The following is a 23,395-nucleotide window of genomic DNA, read 5'->3' on the forward strand; positions in this document are numbered from 1 at the left end:
CAACAGCAGGGCTTGGACCATGTCCCCCTGAGCCAGGGCTCCCAAGGCAGAGCCAGCTCATGCCATCACCTTGAACCTATGCCACCATGTCCTTAGACGTTAGTCCCATGCCTGAGAGCCTCAGACTGGGACCCCCCCTTACTGCCCCCTCCTGGCCCCTCCCTTTCCCACCCCACCCCCAGCTTATAGTTTTGGTTTTTCATACAGATGCAGTCGGAATTAGCTATACATGAAATAAGCCTAACATAAAAATAGAGCTTTTTCCGTCCTTCCGTCCGGAAAGCAAACATCCTTCAATAAACATGCAAGGAGGCTGCCTTAGCGGGCCACAGGGCTGGTGAGCGGGCCACAGAAGGTAGCATGGGCCTGCATGGACACCGGCCACCCACCGCAGGGGGCAGGAGGGAGGATGAGGGGCAATTTGAGTACAGAGCATCCAGAAGGACTCAGACCCCAGCCCAAAGGTCTGGGAGCAGGATCCCAGCTCCCCTTCTGCAATCCCTCCATGGCCCACAGGATCTTGGGCCAGGAGCGTCACCTCCTTTAGTTCATGTCTGAGGAGGAGCTTTTGAAAAACAGTCTCCAGAAGATTAAGTATCAGGCTGTCGATGCCCCAGCTTCACAGTTGTGTCTTCATTCTCTGGCTTCCACAGCCCCCATCCCATTTGGGCCCAGCAGCTGCCTGTGGCTGGCCATCTCCACGCCAGCTGTCCCCTGTTGAGCTATGCAGTACCCCTGGAAGCAGTGATGGTCAAGGAGGTCCTAGCCAGGTGGCTCTGGGTGTGAGACCCTTCTAGTGTCCTGGAGCTGTGGAAGCCCACCATGTGCCCAGCCCCAGGAGGCCCTAATGACCCAGCAGACCAAGAGCGAGTGTTGGCAAGACCCCCAGCCAGAGGAAGGCCGAAAGGGCATGGGCATGGCCCAGCAGGTGCTCAGCCTTGGCCTCATCCTCAGACAGCAGCTGCCAGTGCTGCGCCTCGCGGCGGTAAGAGCCTTCCTGGGCCTCGCAGAAGTAGTGGCCATAGTGGCGATCTGTGAGGTTCTCGATGAACAGGATGCAGTTGGGGCTCTGGTGGCCAGGCTCACAGCTCTGCTCCACTTTTTCCCCGTGGCGCCACCAGTAGGTGGCATGGTGGGACTCAATGGGGCAGCTCAGGTAGTAACGAGAATTCCGGGCCAGGGGGACCTTCTGCAGTTCGGCCTCAACTGCGGGGGACAGAATGGGCAGGTAGCTCTGAGGAGGGGCTGAGGGCTCCCAGGGCAGGCTGTCCTCCCACTGACCAGGCCTCTAAGACCAAGGTCTCTCAATGAGCACAAGGAAATGAACCCCGGTCTCCTTATTCTTCCCACCTCCCTCACCCCACCCCTCTTACAACCACACCACACCACAGGGGCTCCCTCCACAGGGCTATCTGGGGCCCCCAGGAACAGACCACATTTCCCACAGCAGGGTAACCAGGGTACGACTATGTCACCGTAGGGTCCCAGTCAGGGCCAGATCAGATACCTGGCTTTGGGTTGGGGCACTCTTTGTGGGGCTCCTCTGGATTGATAGACTGCAGCACAGGCCTGGAGTTGGGAGGAGAAAGGCTAAGCCGGCAGGAGGCCACTGACCTGGCCCTTCCCTGTCCTCATCCCCCACCTGGTATCCGCCACAAGGTCTGTCCAGAGGAAGGTCTGGCTGGAAAGGTCCAGCACCCAGCCCGTCCACACCAGTCCCACTCTTGGGACCACCTTCTCCCCGGGACAAGGGATCCCAGGCACCATACCTTTGGGAGCTATAAATGGAGACACAGCGGCCCTGGTCCCAGCCACAGTATGGGTCTCGGGCCATGAGGCAGCCATGGCAGCCCCCACCATAGAAGTCACACAGGTCCAGGGGTACCTGGCTCACCTCCCATTGGGAATTCACATACAGTTTCCGCTGGAAGGAGAGACTAGGTCAGGCCAGGGCCTCCACCCCCAATGCTGAGTCTAAACCCCCAGGCCATGGCAGGCTACCTGGCAGGCCTTGGGGCCAGAGGCTCTGAAAAGAACATGTAAATTAATGTAAAAAGCTCTGTCCTCCCAGGCCATCACTGGGTAGCCTCGCAGGACGGGACTGGGGTGGGGAGGCTCACCCGGTCAGGGTCCAGTGACATGGCTTGGATAGTGGCTGCACGGCGGAAGGGCTGGATTTCCATGATGTTGAAGACCATGCTGTGTTCCTTCTCCCTTGACTCCACCACCTTGTGGATGGTGCCCCTGTCTGTGGGTGTAGGCAGAGGGTCAGCAGGCAGGCATCCCCACCTCTGAGACAAGCAGTCTCCCTATAGGCTGGACTGGCCAGGAAAGACACAGATGGGGAGGGCCGGAAAGTCATGGCTCAAGCGAGGTGAAGAGAGCACAAGGGATTCTCTTCAAGGGAATCACATGGCTGGCCCAGAGGAAGCTAGAGCGTGAACAGAATCAGCTGTCCCTCCGCAAACCAATCACTCTGCCGAATCCACAGGAATCAGCATTCCTTTGTTCCTCCACAGTCCTGGTCCTGGGTGTTATCTTCCCCACTTCCCAGATAAGACTAGGCTCAGAAAAGCTAAGCCACTTTTCAAGGTCACACAGCAGGTGACTGCAGCCCAGAGGTATCAGAACCCTCAGCCTCTTTGATACGGTTCCTGCCTCCCTGAACTCTTCGGGGATGAGCTTTCTTTGAATAAACTTTTATTTTGAAATAATTTCAGATTGACAGGGGGAAAAATGCAGAGACAGCACAGATAGTTCCCATACATCATTCACCCAGTTTCCCCTAAAGTTACCATCTTATGTAACTGGGGTGTGTTTGTCACAACTGAGTGAGTCCTATTAATTCAACTACAGACTTCGCTGGGATTTCATGGTTTTTTCCAGCAGTGTCCTTTGTCTGTTCCAGAATCCAACACAGGACTCCACATTGTATTTAGTCTTAGGGGATTTTTAAAATATTTTATATAACCTGAGATCTCAAAAGAACCTTGGATTCTACATAGGGACTCCCAAGGTCATATATAAGGCTGCCTGCCTCCAAAGAGGCCAGTGCTTTATCCATTCGAACCTGTTGAGGTCTAAGGGGCATCCTGACCTCTGGGTCTTCCCAATCCCACATTACCCACTGTCCCAGTTTCTAGAATAGCCTGCCTCCCTCACTCTCCTTCCCAATTTCCCAGGGCATAACTTGCCCCCCCACCCAAAAAAAAAGCAGTCAGATGCCCGGGGTGTTTCCTTTTGTTCTGTGACCCCTCTTGCAGGCTCTGGGATGTGGCCTAGTGCTTCTCTGGCCTGGCAAGCTCCCAACCCTATCCCTGCCCTCCCTCACTGAGAGCCCCTCATTCTCTGCACTGGGCTCAGAAAGCTCTACTTCTTGTCTGGTCCCAATTCTTCATACTGTGGGTTCCCAAATGCCATTTCTCCAATGGCCATTGGGGAGAACCGAGACAAATGCCCTCATCATTCACATGATGTGCTCACCTCCCAGGTTTGCAGAGACAAAGCCCACGGTCCCCTTGGCCCAGACACCACCCTCTGTCCTGGCTCATGCTCCCAGCCCCTTCATCTTGTGACCTCTCCTTTCCTGCACACCAGGGCCCTGCTATCCCCTGGCTGACCACAATAGTGAGGCCGGCCACTGCTGAGCAGAGCAAGGGCAAGTGCCCATGGTGCAGCCATGGTGAATGGAACAGCACAGAGGTGTGGTCTCTGGACCCGAAGCCAGGTCCTGTTCTGTGAAAACCAATGAGGCCACTGTGGTCCTGAGAAAGCCCCAACATGAAGCAACAGCAGGAAGTCACATGGGAAGAGGGGTAGGTGCTTGAGGCCTAGACTCTGTGTAGCCCCAGAGTTGCTAGCAACCTGGGGGAGTCAGGTTGCCTTTCTGATGGCACCACTACCCACCCGGTCTCAAGGAAAGTCTATGGCCTGCCTACACTCATCACCTCCACTTCTACTCCCAGGAATTCCCCCCATTGCCCACTGCTAAGACCAGGGTGCTGCCACACACCCAGCTCAGGGCTAGCTGCTCCTTGGTCAGTAGCTTCCCAGAGTGCAGGGGCATCTTCAGGGGCATTCCACCCAGCTCCTGGGGTCAGCAAGACCCTGCTCCCCCAGGGAAGAGGAGGTGCCCCTACAGTTCTCTGCAAGACAGCAGAGCCTCTGCCATCTGCAAGTCCACCTCACTACATTCTTTGCATTCCACATCAGATGTTCCCTCTCACCTGCATAATCCCAAAGGCAGGGTCCAGTTTTCTCATCCTGTCTCGCTGAGGCCCAGAGGATCCCCAGAGACCAGATCCTTCCTCCTGGCTGCCCACCTCTCTCCTCCCACCTTTCTGAGCCAGACATCAGGACCAAAGCTACGCCTGGCTTTACTTGGGCTTGTCACATTTCTGCCTCTGCATCCTGGTGCCTGCTCTTCTTCCAATCCTAGGACGCTTCCCCTCTTCCTTCTGCCCCCTCCTCCTCTGGGAAGCCCTCCTGCCTGCTTCTCCTACAGTCACACATACCAACTCCGGACAACTCCGAGTTGCTCAGTTCTTCCTTCCAGGTATAGAGACCCATTATTGATTACATTACTATTTATACCTTTCATATCCATTTTCACAAGGCAGACTATAGGGAGGTGGGGGTCACAGGGCAGTCCCTCACCTGTAGTCAGGTAAAGCACATGGAAGGTCTCCCCGTGACTGGTGTTCATGCGGTGGACAGCCACCTTCTGGTAGTGGTACTTAGAATGAAACAGGGGCGTCTTCAGCGGCCCCACAGGCTCTACCCTTTGCGTCACCTCAGGGTGACTGTCGGCCACCTGGAAGGTCTCCGTGGGTATCGGCTTCCGGTCTGGAAGGCACTGGGCAAGGAGAGCAGGCCTGGGTTAGTGGGTGGTTGGCAAGTGGGGTGGGGGCCCAGGCATTGACAGATGTCACTGCTCACCTGGCCAGGCCGAGGGGTGGGGAGGCCTGTGTGGTAGCCCTTGAGTGAGGAAGTGCGGAAGACTCTGTCAATGTCACCAAGAGAATAGACACAGACAGCCGAGTAGTTCCTGGGAGAACACAGACAGAGACCGCCTCAGTGGGGGGCCCAGTATGCACTCACCTCTACTCATCCAGGCCAGCCCAGCACCATGCAGGGCACACCCACAGCCACAGCCTCCCAACTAAGCTCCCCAGCCTGTAGATTCGTGAAGACAGAGACTGACCTGGGGCCAAGCCTAGGGAAGGCCAAAGGGAAGGAGGAAAGGTCAACCCAATCTCTTTGTGCTGTAGTCTAAGACCACAGCCTGTCATGGGCTCACAGTGCTCAAAAGTCTAGACCAGGGGTCCCCAAACTTTTTACACAGGGGGCCAGTTGTTCACTGTCCCTCAGACCGTTGGAGAGCCGGACTATAAAAACAACTATGAACAGATCCCTATGCACACTGCACATATCTTATTTTAAAGTAAAAAAAACAAAACGGGAATAAATACAATATTTAAAATAAAGAACAAGTAAATTTAAATCAACCAACTGACCAGTATTCCAATGGGAACTATGCTCCTCTCACTGACCACCAATGAAAGAGATGCCCCTTCCAGAAGTGCGGCGGGGGCTGGATAAATGGCCTGAGGGGGCCGCATGTGGCCCACAGGCCGTAGTTTGGGGACCCCTGGTCTAGACCCTGGGTACAGCTGCAGCATGCTAACGCCCAAGGCGAGGCCCCATCCCCTCCCCAGACCAGCTGGGTCCACCCACAGGGGAGCCACAGAGCAGGGTCCTGGCTTCCTTACCTGGTCCCCTACCCCCCACACACACCCAACACCTTTGCCTGCCTTGTTTTTACTCAATGAGTGATTATGAGGTGTGAATTATCAGATGCAGGCAGTGCCTGAACGGGTGTGATAGCACCTAGCACCCCAAGAGGCCTCAGCAGTCCTTTCCTGGCACCCATGCTTGCTCCAAGCACACCACTGGTGGACACCCAGGCACCGCCACACCATGCATGCATACTGGTATGTACAGATGCACCAGTACGAACACCGCCCTGAGCACCGACCACCGACACTCCCTGAGACACTCCCTGAGCACCCTAAGCCCAGCAGCAGCCCTGTCCCTTGATTCTTTAGTCCTTGCACATCCACCATGTCCTCAGCAGGGCCCAAGCTCTCCAGTCCCTACTGGACATTTAACTAATGCCAGGCCCAGCCCCAGGACAAGGGTCACTCACCAGGGGTTGGAAAAAATGCCATAGACCCTGGTGTCCGTCCACTGGCCGTTAGGGTCAGGGAGCAGGAAGACATCTTGGAGCCTGTTGAAGTTCTTGTTGGTGACAGGGTCACTGCATACCAGCATGGCTTTCAGGAAGGTGTTCCACTTGGAGACTGACAGCGAGCTCTCACCACCCTGGTCCCCCTGAAAGGATGGAGGGGAAAGGAGACCCTTCAGTGCCCGCTGGGCACCTGCGGGTGCCAGAACTGGGGCTTCAGAGGAGGAAGTTAGGCTCTGGACGGGGCGGGGACCTGCCAGGGGACCAGGCAGAGGTGCCCCATGCCTCAGGCCAGGATCCAGCCAGAGGCCTGGCTGACCAAGGGCACACGGTCCTCAGTGGAGACCTGCAGGATGAAGGTGCTGGGTCTGTCCCCACAGAGCAGATGGATGCAGACACTCATCTGCCTGCTCTCCTCCACACTCACACAGATGACACACTGATATCCCCGTACCTCCACACTGGTGGGACACACATGTATCACACTCTTATCTTCACACACACGCTCAGACTACATGCACCTGCATGCTGTCACACATGTACATGAGTCCAGCCATCTTTGCCAGCTCACAGATGTGCAGACACGCTTGTGCACACACATGTACCCCCACAGTCCCACACACAGACTCACACCTGTTGCCTACACTTCTTCACGCAAACACACATGCATGTTTGCACACAGGCTCACACACCCACTTATACCTGTTCATGCATAGACACACGCTCTTGCCCACCCAGGCCCCCAATCACCCTGCACAACTGGGCCACGCGGGACACATTGAGAGGGGCCTCGGGGTTCTTGTCAGGGTTGTCCTCCCGGAAGAAGTAGTAGATCTTGTCATCATAAGCCTCATCCTGGCGCACGATGGTGGCCTTGATGAACTGTGGGTCTGCGGGGACACACACGTGTTCAGGCTGTGGAGCCTGCTGCAGGGGACATTCCAAGCCTGCATATCCCCAAGTTTGCATAGACAACCAGAGCTGATCAGACCTGGAGTGGAACTCAGAACACCAGGCCCAAACCCCAGGGGGCCTGAGAGTTCACACCCATACCCCATACCTGTTTGCCCTCCTCCTACAAAGATGTCATCGCCCAGGAGCAATGACTTCATGCCTGGGGACTGGGGAATGTCCTTGGGGGCCCTTATGTCACTGCTGCCTAATTGACAGAGCCCTAATGAGGACCTCCATAAGAAGTCAGCAGAGGGATACACCCTGGGCCTAGAGCGTCCTCTGCTTTGTCCTTTGGGCCCATCCTGCCTCTGCCCTTTACCTCTACTGCTCCCCGGCACCCTGCCAGGCCACGCTCCTCAGCTCTAGATACTCAGGCCTGTCCTGAGCTCCCACTTTCTGGGCTGGCCTGTGGCCCCAGCAGCCCTTGGGGAGCCTTCCCAGGAAGCATCAGGATCTCATTCACTGCCAGGGGCATTTGCACCCTGGCCCACACAGCCAGCTGGAGCCTGACTCACTCTGCATGACGGTATCACTGGTGTACAGCTCAATTTCACCCTGGATGCGGCGGAACCGAGGAATCTTCCCATTGTATTCCTGCTTCCGGATTGTAGAGTACACCTCCTCCCCTGGGCGCAGTATAAGGGACACGGGTAAGGGCAAATGGCTCTGGGAAGGCCCTCCCCAGGGCCTGTGCCACCAGACACTGAACTGACCACCCTTTCCCAGCCCAGGGCCCTCCTGCTCCAGCCACAGCCATACCATCAAACAAAACCAGGGAGTCCTCATCTGGGCTGAAGGGAGCATAACCTCTCCTCTCACCAAGTGACTCCACTGTGTCATTTACCTGGAGGGTTCAAGGGGGTCAAACAGCCATGTAACCCCATGCCCACTGCCTCCCACAAGCACCAGCTTCCCAGCCAGGGTTCCCATCCTCCCAAGGATACTATTCAAGGTGAGACTAGCCTCCGAGTCCCCCACCTCCTTCCCACCTGGGCCGAGGGTTTGGGGTGTCAAAAGCCCACACAGGCAAGGATGAGGCATATGGGTAGGGGACTTCTTACCAATTTCCAGCAGCTGGGGCGCCGGGCATTGGTGCCACAGACCAGCAGTCCCTTGCCCTGCCTCTCCAGAAGAGTTATATAGTTCTCACAGTCCTGCCCAGAAGTAGGGGAAGGAGAGAGGTAGGTCGGAGGCCCTGGCAGGCCTAGAACCAGATCCCTTAGTCTTGGGGAAGAAGGCGTCAGAAGGCTGAGCATGAAGGCAGCCTCCAAGGAGAGCCCAGAGGGGATGCAGCTGACTCTAATCCGCTCCCTCCATAAGGACAGAGGAAGGGCCCAGGGGCTTTGGAGAAGGACAGTGTCTCCTACTCAGACTGGGAACCCAAAGGCAGGGCTGTCTCTGTCCTTCCAGACTGGGGCTCCCAAGGCCAGGCCATGGCTCTTTCTTCAGGTTGTCAGGGCCAACCATCCCCTTTCCAAGGGGCCCAGCCTCCCCTCTACACCCCATCTCAACTTACCTGCTTGTCCACGCAGGGTCCCTTCGTGGGGCCAATGTTCACCTGGGGAGGAAAGCAAGGAGCATTAGGCCACCCTGCCAGGGGTCAGGTGCCCCATAATCCTTCCCATGCACCCTTGGGATGAGCTCATCGTGTAGGATAAGTGAGTGACCAGGGCTCTGAGCGGGAGAGTGACTCCCCAGGGTCACACAGGCTGCTGGGCCTGACACCCAGAACTGGGCCCAGAGTTCAAGGGCCATAGGGCTCAGGGGGCTTAGCTTCTGGCCCAGGCCTCCCCTATCCGTGCAACCCACCTGTCCAGGCAGGCAAGTTCTAGACTTCTCTCCACACTTCCCAACACCCATGCCCATCTGGACTACCTTCAGGGAGCCTCCTCCAGGGACCATTTACGGGATACAATGGGGACAGGGGTAGACCAGTTTAGGAAGAGATGCCAACTCCTTCCCCCATATTCCATGAGGCCCCTCACCAAGGCCACAGAGACAGAAGGGGGCAGGGGGAGAAAGGGCAGTAAGGGCCCCAGGCTCACTGTGTGCACAGAAGCGTTCTTGTCCTCCAGGAAGTGAAAGAGATAGACCTTTCCACGCCCGCCCACACAAATGGAGTCTCTGCCTGGCTCGTGGAACAGCACAGTGTGTGGCTCTGCTGAGCCGAAATCCACCTGGTCCTTCCCTGTACGGCCTGAGGAGGAGGCAATGTGCAGAAACTTGAGATTGGGCCCTGGGCAAGGAGCTCTTGTCCTCTGTCTCGGGCACATGGCACCCACCTGGCTACTGGTGCTTGGGTCTGGGCTGGGGCAGTGCCAAGACTCAGAGCCACAGGTGGGGGAAAGGAGGGGTACCCGGGTGGGCTCTAGTAAACAGCTGTCCTCACTCCAAAGCCATGGCCCTTACCCTACAATATGTGATCTTAGGGTGGGAACAGGACTTAGGGACCCCTGGGGAAAACAGGCTCCCCCTATACATAGATCACACACACACAGACACACACACACACAGAGACACAGACACACACAGATACAGACACACACACACAGACACACGCACACACAGGAACAGGCACACACACAGATATACACACAAGCACACAGAGACACACATACACATGCGCATGCACGTGGCTAATCCTAAGGGGCTGGACTTAGGCAGCAGGGACCAGGACCTCTGGCAGTTCTCCATGAGGCTCTCTGCTGCCTGGGACAGAGCAAGCAGCCATCTCAACCTCTGAAGGCCTAAGCACCTCTCTTAGAATCCAAGCTCCCAGGATTCACTTTGTTCCAAACTCCATCCCCTCCTGGCCCAACTCAGCCCCTCAGTGAGGAGGTCAGCTTAGATCAGAGGCTGGACAGAAATCTAAATGTCCATTCCCTCCCATTTCACAGATAGAAAAACAGAGGTCCAGAGGGGTACAGCACACGGGGGTATGGTCAGGAGCAGGCCCTGAATGAGAGCCCAAGCTCCTGCACGCAGCTGGATACTGGCCTGGCCCACACTGGCCTGGTTTCACGGAGGTGCCAGCTTGCACCATGGGTAACATTCCACCCTCCCTCCCAGCAGCTCTGGGACAGAGGGCCCTTCACAGAGCACAGCCTGGGCCTTTAAACAGAAGGGATGACACAGGCAACTTTTCCCAAAAAGGAAACTGTCTGCAGTCACAGCCTCTGGGGAGAAGATGTCTCATCTCTGGTGACTTTGCTGAGGTTGTCCTGGTTGCAGAACTGGACAGGACAGCTCACATCTTCCCACATCTGACCAGCCTAAGGCCTAACCCAGGCACTCAGCCTTAACCACGTTTTACTCAGCTGCAGGAGACTCAGGGGTGGCCAGCTTAGCTGTGGCACCCAGGGAGGACACATTCCAGACTGTACAGAAAAGAACTGCCACTTCCGGAGTCTGCTGCCACTGGAACCATCCCTACTGACACTGCATTAGACAGGGCAAGGCACACAACACACAGTACTACCCACGCTGTCACACCCACTCCTTAAGATACACCCCCATGTGGCCAAGTCACTCTGGAAGTGGATTTATGCATTCTTCATCTCCCTGTGGCCTGGTTTACTGCAGAAGAGGAAACTGGGGCTCCCTGGGGACATGCCAGCCCAGGGTCACACTAGGAGGCAAGATAGAATGGCTAGTCCATTACTAACCATTGGCTCTCCAGAGCAACTGGTTAGGGAGATGCCAGCGCTGTGGGCCTCAGGGAAGTGCTGAGCTTACTGGCCTCGGTTCACCTGGCTTTCCTTGGGCGCTCCTCCACAAACAGCCCCAGCAGCCTCCTGAAACTTCTAAGATCCCTCCCTGTCAGTCCCAGCTGTGCAGGGAGCAGGGGCCTGGCACCCAGCTCTGTGCTGGGTGCTGGTGGGGGTTGCTGACTAAGGCTCAGGCAGGCTGGCAGGTCTCAGGCTCCCAGACTCCCAGACTCCCCCCCCCTTTCCATCTGGGGTAAAATTAGTGCTGGGGTCAGCAGCTCAAAGATACGAGGCCTTCCTGACTCAGCTCCTAAGGCTCCCCTTTCACCTGCCGCCTAAGCAGCAGCCTCCATCCCACAGTCCAGAGCCTATGGAGCCCACAGCCCAGATCCAGACAGGCAGCACCCCTGGCACCCCTCCCACACCCCCAGCCAGCCAGGGGCCAGGAAAAGCTAAGTACTAGCATCTGGAGATACTGAGCTAGGGACCCCCAGAGGTGAAAGAGGAGGAGCCACCTCCACCAGTCCCCTCAGCCAGCATCAGCAATCCACCCAGGGGAAAGAAGCACCAGAGGGGAGCCCTTGTCTGGAGGTCACGGCCCTGCTCTGGTGGAACAGGGCAGACCTTGCTCTCTAAGCTCTGTGGGGAAACTGGCTGTGCCCTAGAGTCCAGCTGGACGGATGAGTGAACTGCACGGAAGCCAGCCTCCATGATGCTCAAGCAAACTGTCAGGAGCAGCCCCCCGGGCTGCTCACAAAGAATTTCTGAGGACACAGAGGGCCAATGAAGGCTGTGGTGGCTGGGTGCAGTGTGGGAACACTGCGGCCCAGGACAGGACAGTCCTGCACAAGCTGCAAGCCTGAGCCCTGCCCCTGGCTGCCATGCCTGGGGTGCAGAGGAGGCAGGGGCTGCTGGCCCCATTTTGCAGAACAAACAGGAACAAGAGAATCCAGGAGCGTTGCCTCCCTTGACCCACAGGCTACTGCCCCTCGCTGCTCTGCCTGGTCATATGTATGGTGAGGATGGCAACAGCTGGGCCCCAGGACCTGGACTTGGCCCACTCCCCACCCCAGCCCTGCTCCCGCATAGGCTAGAGCCCTCAAAGAACCCAATTGTGCCAGGGATGTGTCTGAGCGGCAGCAGTTCATTGAATATATGAAAGGAAGCTTTTGTTCAGGTCAGCAGGGGAGGGGGGCGCTCAGGGGCAGGAAGGCTGCCTGAAAGTGAAGGCAGCACCAAGCCTTTGGGGCTAGGGTCCGTGGCCCCATGGCACCAACATGGGCCAAGGAGGGGTCAGCCTTTAAGGCTCTGCCCATGCAGAACAAGGCTGCCCCTAAAAAGGTCCAGTCTAGGGAGCATGTTCCACATCCCCAAATGCATCTTTTTGCTTTCCTATGAACCCAGAGACCGGGCAGGCAGAGTAAAGCTAGATGGGTGAAGAATGGGCGGAAGGACATGTCCAGGGAACCAGGCCAAGCCAAGGTGGGGAAGCTGGCTGTACAGGGGGGTACAGAGACCTAACCAGAGAGGATCAGGAAAGTGGGCTGAGGCCGTGTGTGATGAAGAGCAGATGCTGCAGCCCCCTACAGATACACCAACCCACTGCCCATTGGTCTCCGGGGCTGCCCTTCCTCCCTAGGATGTCTATAAGGAGCACTGTCTGGCACTGTCTCCCCCTTCACTCCCCTGCCTGGCGCATTAGTGGCTGACTAAGTGGTAGCTAAAAGCTCCCAGAATAACCAGGAGTTCAGGCAGGGGAGGGGGCTAGAAGTGGCCGAGTACACAAACCCTTCCCCCACCCCATGTGACTCCAATCCTGATGCCCTCAGGGACCAGGAAAGAGCAGACCCAAGCTGCCCCAACCCAGCAGAACCCATGGCCCTTTCAGAGTTCCCTCTCTCCTCCAAGACTGATAAGGCCCATCCCCTGCCGGGATGAGGGTTGGTTGAGAAGATGGCTGGGTGTGGAAGGCACCCCCCCCATCACAGCCCCACAGCTGGATTGTCCCTGGAGCTCTGATCCCGTTGAAACCAATCAGAAGGACTTTTCTCATGCTCCCCACCCCCTCACCCACTGGCCAGGGTGAGTGTGGACTTCTGGAGGGTGGGTTCTAGAGCAGACTGGCCCGATAGAGCACCATTCCTTCCCTCATACTGTCTGGTGCTGTCACCATATCCTCACTGCTTGTGAATGAGGGCAGCCCAAGGGGAGGGCAAAGTGGGAGCTGGAATGGGGTGGGGTTGAGGGATGTTGTTGTCCCTGAAGGAAGCAACAAGGGACAGGCTGCACAGCCTGGTCTGGGTAGAGAAAGCCTTTAACTTGACCCACTGACCAAGCAGGCCTTGAATGCTGACCTCAAGGAGTCCTTTGATGTGGAGGCTGGTCCTAAGAATGGCAGGAATGCGGACAGCACATCCGTCAGGAGCTGTGCCTCACCCTTGCCCACGTTACACCCTCGCCCACCACACAGCTGGCAGAGGGAAGATGGAAGGCTCCCGTGGAGCCCAGGTATTAGCCTGCAGACTCTCCATCCTTTGAAACCCACACCCATGGGTCAAGGTGGAAGGGAGGGGATCTGAACAGTCATGGGGCTGAGTGAGGGGCACATTGGCCACAGAGGCTGTGTGAGTGGCCCAAGGCACCCTGCAAAGGAGGCAGGGGAGGGGCCAGGCCACAGCTCAGGGTTTCTGGTTCCCAGCACCCAGCTCCAGCCCTCTGGGACCATATCCTGGACTCTCCAGAGAGCCTCTGAGTTTGCAAAAATCCATATAGCATTTTTTTTCCACTTCCCTGTGTTACCTCCTGTTGTCTACCCTCCACTCCCCCAAAGTGATAAGGCACTAACCATGACCACTAACAGAAATCACCCATGCACCTAGCTTCCAGGTGGGGTCCTGACCTCCAGGGGGCCTTTAGCAACCAAAGCCTTAAACTCCAAACAGTGACTAAAGGTAGGACATCCACAATGCATCTGAGCAGTGGGGGAACAGTTCCTTCCATTGGGATGGATGGGGGTAAAGGGACAAATGTCTCATCGATTTTATCTCTCCAGATATGGCCAGGGATGAAGGTGTGAGATTCTACTCCTCATACCCAGAAGCCCCGTCTCCAGGGTGGCACCAGCTCGTGCTAAGGGCAGGGGGGAGGGGCTTGAGTTGTTATTGGGGGTGCTGGTGACATTCGACATTCAGCAGGACAAGGTTCTAGACAGCTGCCTGGCAGGGGCAGCACTATACATTAGACAGGTGGCGGGCCCTTGACATGTTACTCAGCTTGTGGGAAGTGACAGGTCTGCATCTCTTTATCAGCCAAGGAACAGGGAGCTATGTGCTGGCTGCGGGGCATATCCTCCCTCCTGCCAAGGTCAGCCATGGTGGGAGGGGAGCATATCTCATGTGTGGGCTCTGAAAAGCCTTGAGCTCCCTTGTGCAGCCAGGTGGCTGGCTGGTTGGCTGTGACGGAGACCAGGGGCTGGGCCTTCCTGACTTCAGTGTCCTCCTCCATGGATCAGAAGGGCTAAGGTGTAGGTTTTATGACCCACCATTGATCTTGGAATAAATCACAAAACAATCAAGCTTAAGTTCATGGGTCATTTTTGGAAAATGGATTTGTGAGTGCTGGCCAAGTGAGAGACAGCTTTCTGGAGGTGTGGGCAACAACAGAAGCCAGAACCTCATTGGCTTCCACCAACTAGCCAACTAAATCCTCCCGCCACTCTGTAAAGGAGGAATAACAAGGGTCTGCATTCCCATTTTATAGACAGAAACACTAAGACCCTTCCAAGCCAGCTCTGAGCCACTGTGCTCGAAGGACCAGAAGGCTTGGCCAGTGGGGAGACCAGCTGGGGCAAAGCCTTCGAGGGAAGGAGCAGTAAAAAAGAAGCTGGGGGGGCAGATTCAGGGGTTCAGGGAGAGAAGGCTGGCACGGAGACTTAGCTGGAGCCGAGGAGGCTCCAAGGCCTGCAAAGGCAGGAAGCCCAGGATGAACACCACTTCCTATCCACCTTCCACCTATTCTTCAGCCCAGCAGGTGATAAAAGCCCCAGAGTAAGGCCAAGGTCAGCTGGTGGCTCATTTAAAGAAAACAATAGACAGAGGTAGAGGACCTGTCCCTGGGCCCTGAGCCAGGGCAGGGGTGGCAGAGAGGGCAGAAGATGGCTAATGGCAGGAGGGAAGCAGGATGGGAAGACTGTTGAGAAACAGAAGGTTCCCCAGCTCAGAATAAGGCTGGCCCAGTGGTGTATGCAGGACGCAGTGCAAAGGCAACTGGTGAGGGAGAGCTGGCAGGAGCCAGGCTGCCAGGGCTGCATTTCATCAGAAACCAGCGGTGCTGAGGAGGAGGAGGATGACTACAATGGTACCCCCACCTACCACCTAACTGTTCCACAGTGCTCACAATGTGCCGGGCCCAATTCTAAGTGACTTTTGGATCGTATATTAATTCATTCAACAGACACTAAACTCTTATAAAGTAGGTTCTCTTATTAGCCCCATGTTACAGATGAGGGGAGCAAGACACAGAGAAGTCCAGTCATTTGCCCAGGATCACACAGCTATTACGGAGTGGAGAGAAGGCAGACACTATGCACACTGACTCTGCCTTATAATTGTGCTTGTAACCCTGTGCTCCATAGATGGGCCCTAGGAAGCTTCCAGGCCAGCCCCACCCACACAAATAAGGACACTAAGACCCAGAGAAGGTGCAGTGTGGTCAGAGACCTCTTGGCCAATGAAGCCCTGACCTCCATCCATGATGTCCTGAGCAGAGTGTGTTTAAGTGAGCATGGGTATACAGGCCTCATGCAGGGGTGTGGGTGGATCTGGGTAGTGACCAGCATGACTAATAAGGAAGATACATCTTCCAAAATCTCTACCCAGAAATAGAACACACTCGATGGTCTTGGGCAGATCACAGTGAAGGTGGCGTATACTCACACATTTCCTTTTAACACGTGCCCAGCAAGGCTTACACCAGCCAGCATTGGCCCAAAACACCCACCTCTTGGGTGTAGAGAAAAGAGAACCCTCGTGCACTGCAGGTGGGAATGCAGCTTGGTACAGCCACTGTGGAAAAACAGTATGGTGGTTTCTCAAAAAATTAAAACTAGAACTCCCATATGACCCAGCAATTCCACCTATGGGTATTTATCCAAAGAAACCAGATCACTATTTCAAAAAGCTATATACACCCCCGTATTCATTGCAGTGTTGTTTAACAATGGCCAAGGTATGGAAGCACCCTAAATGCCCATCAGTGGATGATTAAATAAAGAAGATGTGGTACAGATGTGCAATAAAATACTACTCAGCCATAAAAAGTAAGGGAATCTTACCATCTGCAACAGCACAGATGGACCTAGACGATGTTATGCTAAATAAAATGTCAGACAGAGGAAGACAAATACCATATAATTTCACTTATATGTGGAACCTAAAAAGAGAATAAATGAACAAACAAACTCATAGATACAAAGAACAAACTGATAGTTGTCAGAGTGGAGGGTGTTGGGGAGCTGGGTGAAAAAGGTGAAGGAATTGAGACATACAAACTAGTAGTGATGAAACAATCACAGTCCTGGCTTGTGATGGCACAGCAGATAAAGCATCAACCTGGAATGCTGACGTCACCAGTACATAACCCTAGGCCTGCCCAGTCAAGGCACAGACAAGAAACACCTACTATGAGTTGATGTTTCCTCTCCTCCCTGCTCTTCTGTCTCTCTCTCTCTCTACAATCAATAAATACAATCTTTAAAATGCTTAATTAAAAAAAAAAAGACCTGTCAGAGGATATAAAGTACAACATAGAGAATATAATATTGTAATAATAATATATGGTGCTAGGTGGGTACTAGACTTATGGAGGTGATCCCTTTGTAAGATATATAAATATCTAATCACTATGCTGTACACGTGAAATTCATATAAGATAATGTCAACTGTAATTGAAAAATATTTTAATTAAATTTAAAAAAACACTCACCGGCCCTGGCTGGTTGGCTCAGTGGTGCAGGAGGCATGCAGGATCAGCCTAATCCCAGGCTGCCGTGAAGGTTAAAACCAGATTAGTCCAAGCCATGACACAGATCATCCTGCCTGAGACCCCCGAGGCCCAGCCACCCTGAGGAAACAGCCAGGAGAGGTGTGGCTGGCCCAAATCTCAGGTCCTGAAGGGAGGAAGGTCATGGGCAGTGGGGCTCCCGGAAACAGTCAGTGCCAGGGCAGGAAGAGCCAGCCAAGGAAGAAAAGGGCTTAGGGAACCCCAAGCCTGGGACAAAGCATGAGGCAGACAAGGGGAGGGAGACCAGGAACTGAGGCCAGGAGCAGGCTCGGCAGAAGACACTGCCCTGGTCCCAGCTATGCCTGTCTCACTGGGTGGCCCTCAGTTTTCCCATCTGTGGTATTCATGGTTGGCTCAGCTGAACTGATACTTTTGTTTTCTGATGTCCTAAACTCCATCCAGTCAGGTTGCATGGGTTGAAGTCATCCAAGAAGGCTTTCTGGAGGAAGTAAGATAGCTCCAACAGAAAGGAGGAGGAGGGTGAATGGCATGCAGGGACAGATGACCAGCCAAGCAAACGTCCTGAGGCAGGAAAATGTGGGAAGCTGAGGAGTGGTGAGGGAAGAAGAATGGAGGATAAAGTGGGGTGGGGCCAGACTACCACATAGGACTGGGGGAAGTGGCAGCTCTGCAACTGTGTGTCCTAGGTCAAATTCTCCAGACTGTGATGCAAAGGCACAGAGGACCTCACGGAGGCCAAGGTATAGTCCTGGAGACACAGCAGGCCCAGGTCAAGGCTGGGGGTGATAAAGGGCTTGGAGGCTGACTAGAGGGGAAGGACCAGGCCCAGCCTCATACCACAGTGGGGAGGGCATGGCTCTCCTGGTATGTCCCAGCTTGGGCTAGCCAGGGAAGGGGGAGCACATTTTGTGGGTGCAAGAAGGGATCACAGCTCTCCTTGCTCTAGGATGACCCCCCTACCTCCCCCACCCTGAGAGAGAGAGAGAGAGGAGGCTGCTAAGGCAGCCAGGGCTTGCCAAAAAAGGAAATCAAGAGAAGTGTCTAGCCCAGAACTGTCAACCAGAGCAGGGGAAGTGAGAAGTGTGGTCAGTCTCCTGTGACATAGAAGACCCTGCAGTGGCTGAAACGAGTGACCATGCAGTGGGGGCAGGGGCGGAGGAGGACTGAGACTTGAGCTGTCAACAGAAGGGCCATCCACTCCTAACACTGCCACCATCAGGCCACTGGACCCCATTCCCTGGGCTGAGCCTCAGCTTCCCACCTGCACATTAGCAGCTCTGGCCAGGTCTTCCTCATAGCAGGGTGCCCAGCTGCCCCCTACCCCTGCTTCTCCCAGCAGGGCAGGGGAGTAAAGGTTCCTGGAAGGGACAACAGGTCAGAGGAAGGGTATGTGCCCTGCCCCCAGCAGGGTAGCTGGCTGGTGCTGTGGGAGCTCCCTCTCTTCCATGGAAAGTCTCTGCTGAAGGACAGGCCTCAGCTGGAGAACTCCCAGGCAGGAGTCAGGGGGAAAGCCCTGGTCTCCTGGGACCCAGCCCCAGCATCCCCTCAGGAAGCTGTGACACTGGGGAGGCCTTCCCTGACAGCATGACCTTTCCTCCCCACTGTTTGGCTGGCTGTAGAAGGTCAGCTGGCTAAACTCAGATGTCTGCTCTGGCAAGAAACCGTCCTGGAACCCGAAGGTCAAGGCTGACTCAATGTCTCCCGCTCACTTCCGCCTCCTCTCTCTGGTCCTAGCTGTAAGTTTTTGGGGTCTGAAATCCCATCATACCAGGTACTTCCTCTGTTCCTCCATCCCCCAGCTGGCCCCTGCTCTTCCTGCCGTCCTGGCTTACCACCTCTTCCAGGAAGCCTTCCCTGACTGGGAATACTCCTCAACCCCCTCAGCTGCCCTCAGTCACATTTCATTATAACTGCAAGTTGATCTGCCTGTTTCCCATCCTACACTGAGAAGTCTGCGGACTTGCTAGTTTCTCACCCCTGGATCCCCAAGCACAGCTCCAGGAACAGCATAGGTTGGCCTCAGCAAATGTCAAATGTCAAAAATGCTGAAATACTATGTCTATCCTCCAGGTCACAAACCAATAAGCCACTTCCTCCAGCTGACCTTCAGTCTTTGGCTCATAAAAGAAAAAGAAAATAATACAAAACTCAAGGATTTCCCCTGACTTCCAAGGTTTCAGTATCTCCTCATAGCTAAGATTTGAATGGGCCACCACAGCCCAAACCATCCCAGAGAGGCAAGAATTCCAGCGGCTTAATGATCTGGTAAGTATAACCCCCCCCCCCTCCATCTGCTTTGAACATTTGAGGAAACTGAGACTCAGAAAAAAGCAAGCCCACTCTGGCTGAATTGCTCAGCTGGTTAGAGTATCGTTCTCATATGCAAAGTTTGCAGGTTCAAGCTCATACAGGATCAATGTTTCTGTCTCTGTCTCTATCTCTCTTTTAAAAAAAAAATTAAAACCAATATATAAATTTTAAAAATATGTATCACCTTATAAAAGAAAAGAAGGAAGGAGGGAGGAAGGGAAGGGAAAGAGGGAAGAAAGGAGGGAAGAAGGAAGGAAAGAAAAAAAATTAAAAAGCAAGCTCTTGCCCAGAGTCACACAGAAAACCAGGCCAGAACTGGAATCTCTTTCATCGACATCATGGTCATCTTGGGCCCCTGTCATCACCCACCACAGCCTGATCTCAGAACTTGCACTGCTCATAACAGAGGAATCACAAAGCTTGGCAAGGAAGCTCCTAGCAGCATCACAGAGCATCTCTCTCATCTCTCCCAACCTAGGATACCCCCCACTCCTCCTGAAAACCACCCCCTCCCTGTTCCACAGAGGGGTTCATCCTGAGGGTGAGGAACACATCTAAGTGCCCAAGGTAGCAATGATTTCCACTGGAAATGCTGATGCTTGGAGAGCCCAGCTGTGACCTCATCCCCTGGAGGAGGTCACAACAACCCTGCCCTAGGGAGCAGTCCCCAATGGCTCTACCAGCAGCCTCCAAATCAACAATAATATCCTGTTACTTAATTGGACAAGGGAGAGGCAGAACCAGAGAGGCAGGTGAAACCGGAAGACTGCACCATTTCTCCTTGGACAGGGTGACCTTGGACCATTTCTCATTGCTGACCTTGGGGGTCAAGATCTTCCTGGAGCTTCTCCATCGCCTCCAACCAGGGATGGGATGGGAGAGGGTCACAGAGCCTCCTCAGGCATGCCAACCTCCTGCCCTCACACGCAACCCACTCCTCTCCAGCCCCCCTGCAGGGAGGTCAAGCCCATTCAGTCCTATGTTTGATGTTTGATTGGCCCATGTGTTAGTGACAGCCCTCAGGGGACAACTTACAGAGCCCTTCCTGCTCTTGAGAGCTCTGAGTGTCAGAGACAGGCGTGGACCTCAAGGTCACCCAGCAGGTTAGTGTTGGCACATCCCTTTGCCCAGAGCCCCTTGGCTGGGACTCAATAGTCTAGAGGGGTCAGCACCTCCCCAATCAAGTGCAGGCTGGGACCCTCCCAGAATTTCCTGATCTACTCTTTCCCTAGGGGTCCAAGAAGCAGAAAATAAATGACAAAGAAGAACCCTTTCATACCTGTTCCAGTCGCCACACTTGTCTTGGTTTAAAACTAAAACCCCAACCAATGCCTTGTAGAGAAGTGGCTGCAGAACCACCATTCTCCTTGATCTGGCTGTTCCTGGAGGCTCCTCCCTAACCGCCCCCACCCCCAATGGTACACAGGAAAGAGAAGGCAGATGTCAGCCAGGCATACCATCACCAGCTGTTGGTCCTATGGGACAGGCGGATACACAGGTCTGTCGGCCCAGTGGGGTGCCTGGCACTGAAGAAGACTGCAAGTTGCCCTTGGACAAGAAAGGTGAGGGCTGGCAGACCCCAGCAGAGTTCATCAGTAGGGCACAGCCAGTATGGCTGTGATAGTGAATTGCTTGCAGGGAAGGAGAGGTGGGGTTGGGTCTAGAGTTTTGAAAAGTGGGCAAAAGAACTGAAAGCAGCTTCAGATAGCCTCAGATTGGAGAGATGAAAAGCCCAAGACAGAGAGGGACATATTAAACGCTAAGAAATGGGTGTGCAGCCTGACCTGTGGTGGCGCAGTGGGTAAAGCGTCAACCTGGAAACGCTGAGGTTGCTGGTTCAAAGCCCTGGGCTTGCCTGGTCAAGGCACATATGGGAGTTGATGCTTCCAGCTCCTCCCCCTTCTCTCTGTCTCTCTATCCTCTCTAAAAATAAATAAATAAATAAATAAATTAAAAAAAAAAGAAATGGGTGTGCATTAAATATGTAGGGGAGTGGTCATGGAAAGTCTTTTGGGGAGCAAGCAGAGTCAAATATAAGGAGGTTGGCACAGAGGGACATTCTAGAACACTCAGATACAGCCATTTGTACCCTTCAGAGGGTCCGAATACTGTGCTGCCCTGGACCGCAAGGGGTCTCACTCAAAGCAAAGATGCTGGATCGCAGAGGAGGCCTGGGCTAGAGGTGTCCACCATGAGCAGACACCCAAAGGTCCAGCTGCTCTTCTGGTAGGAACCAGAAACACATCCCTCGACTGGGAGACAGCTGGCCCCCACAGTCCCTCCTTCATGGCCAAGAAGTTACCTTAATCCTTATCCCCTGCCTAACCCAGAGCTAGCCCTGGTCCTCTTGGAGATCAGAGCCCCATCTGCATCCTGAGCTCACATGCTACCCAGTGACCTTGGGCAAGTCACATGCCCTACGCTGCGGATGCAGTTCGGGCCCTGGTTTTGTGTGGGCTTTCTTCCCTCTCTCTGCTAAGAATACCTGCCCCAGATAACGCTAGGGCTCTGGCAACCACTGCAAACCGCCTCAGGCATCGGAGGGTCCACAGGGCCAGATCCAGCAGGTTTCCCCAACCCCCACCGAGTCCACCACCACCCGCACAGGGGGCTACAGCGCCGCCAAATTTGGGGACAGAACCCAGACGTCCTGGGGGTGGGAAGCATTTGTGTGCAATGCAGGGACGGGAGCTCAGCCCCTCCCGGCATAAAGCCTCACCCCGCCTCGCCGGCTCTCTGACCCACTGTACAGGGGTTTTCAACTAAGGTACCCGGGGAGAGACTCCGGATCTTCGGGCTCACATATCTACTGCAGCCTAAAAGCAGCTCCCCGCCCCAGATCCGCCTCCAGGGGTCCCAACCGCCGCGCCCCACCCAACGCGCAGTGCCCCCACGCTGGCGCCTATTCCCGGTGACAACTGCCACGTGCGGACGCGGCGGGGTGGGGGAGCGGCAGGTGTCAGCATTGCAGAGGTGGCTCCCAGGTGCCCTAAGCCCCGCACCGCTCCACGTCCCACCTCGCCACAAGGTGCCCCCCTTTACCGGCCCAAGCTCTGGGCCCGGCCGGGGGCGGGAGAGGCAGCGGGGTCTTTGTTCCTACAGCCGGAGTGCAGCGGCGGCGGCGGCGAGGGGTCCGCGCCCCCCCTCTCACGCCCAACCCAAGCCCCGTGCGGCAGCGGAGCCCGCAGCCCAGGACGGGGCCGTGGGAGGAGGTCTGGCTGGCGACAGGGTCGTGCACTGAGGCCGGCTCAGGGGAACCGAGGAAGCCTCTGCGCGGAGCCGGGCGGCCCTTTCCCCCTGTGTCCTGCGCAGAGCTCCCGGCTGCGGGTGGACTTGGAGCGACTTAGCCAGGGCTCGGCCCCGCCAGCTCCCCTTAGCGTCCCGCCGCCCCGGTGCTCGCGCGCATTCACACGCACCTGGATCCGCACGCCCCCGCCAGGGCAGCCCGGGACCCGAGGAGCCACAAAAGCGCACGCACTCGCTCTGGGGCAGCACACTCGCGCCTTCTGCGCCGCATTAGATCGGCGCTCCGCCCGCCGCGCGGCGCCACCCACCTTTCCAGACAGCCGAGATGCGGGGTCCGCTCCTCGGGTGGCCTTGGGAGCCGGCGGACGCCCAGAGCACCAGCAGCAGCAGCAGCCGCCGCAGCGGGAGCCCCGGCCGAGCTGACAGGACGGAGTCCCGGGCTCGCAGGACGCCGAGGGAGGCGCATCCGTGCGGAGGCGGTGTCATCCCGCAGCCCGGAGCGACAACGGCCAGCAGCCGACTGAGCCGGCACCCGAGCGCAGGGCTTATACCAGCACACCGAAGGCGGAGCAAACGCCTGACCCCACCCCGCCCTTCCCCCGCCCCTCGCAGTCTCTTGCGTGGCCCGCTACCCAAGGGGGGCGCGCTCGGCGCCCACCGCCAGGGAAACCTTCGTCATTTGTCCACCGGAGTGCCGGGTGCACCGGGACAAGCCGGACTGGCGGTCTTCTGTGACCCGCAGTAGCCTTGGTTCCCTCCCCGGCGGGGACCCACTCCAGCCCCTGAAAGGACTGCCCTAGGAGGACGTCCCCGAGGGTACAGACAAGTCTACCTCCAGGCAACCTCGCTAATGGCTAGGTCAGTGGTGTGGACGCTGACGGCTGTGCTTCTCACAGGGTAGTCCGGCCTG

The 23,395-nt window shown here is 55.7% G+C and overlaps 1 protein-coding gene across 2 annotated transcripts; it reads right to left on the reverse strand.

Annotated features, from left to right (window-relative positions):
* Positions 1-210: 210 nt before the first annotated feature.
* SEMA7A (semaphorin 7A (JohnMiltonHagen blood group)) lies at positions 211-23,029 on the reverse strand. 2 transcript variants are annotated; one of them, XM_066278143.1, is made up of 14 exons: positions 22,794-23,029; positions 9,247-9,398; positions 8,718-8,759; positions 8,263-8,355; positions 7,961-8,045; positions 7,717-7,827; positions 6,998-7,137; positions 6,209-6,393; positions 4,939-5,047; positions 4,657-4,855; positions 2,121-2,248; positions 1,770-1,924; positions 1,508-1,569; positions 211-1,206 (listed from the first exon to the last, which is right to left on the reverse strand). In XM_066278143.1, exons 1-14 carry the CDS (start codon positions 22,969-22,971, stop codon positions 845-847), a joined length of 2,001 nt encoding a protein of 666 aa, XP_066134240.1. In that variant the 5' UTR covers positions 22,972-23,029; the 3' UTR covers positions 211-844. The 2 variants fall into 2 exon arrangements, with proteins under 2 accessions (XP_066134240.1, XP_066134241.1); XM_066278144.1 differs by lacking the exon at positions 22,794-23,029 and adding an exon at positions 15,843-15,927.
* Between the last annotated feature and the right edge of the window lie 366 nt (positions 23,030-23,395).

The sequence above is a fragment of the Saccopteryx bilineata genome, chromosome 4 (assembly GCF_036850765.1).
Source record: "Saccopteryx bilineata isolate mSacBil1 chromosome 4, mSacBil1_pri_phased_curated, whole genome shotgun sequence".
Lineage (NCBI taxonomy): Eukaryota > Metazoa > Chordata > Mammalia > Chiroptera > Emballonuridae > Saccopteryx > Saccopteryx bilineata.

Bases quoted from the DNA above. Each gene is read 5' to 3' on its own strand.
- SEMA7A (XM_066278143.1), bottom strand. From the start codon at position 22,971: ATGACACCGCCTCCGCACGGATGCGCCTCCCTCGGCGTCCTGCGAGCC. The intron at 8,760-9,246 runs GTGAGCCTGGGG...TTTCCTCCCCAG, and splicing joins AGAACGCTTCTGTGCACACA to GTGAACATTGGCCCCACGAA. The intron at 2,249-4,656 runs GTGAGGGACTGC...CTACACCCACAG, and splicing joins TGTGCTTTACCTGACTACAG to ACAGGGGCACCATCCACAAG.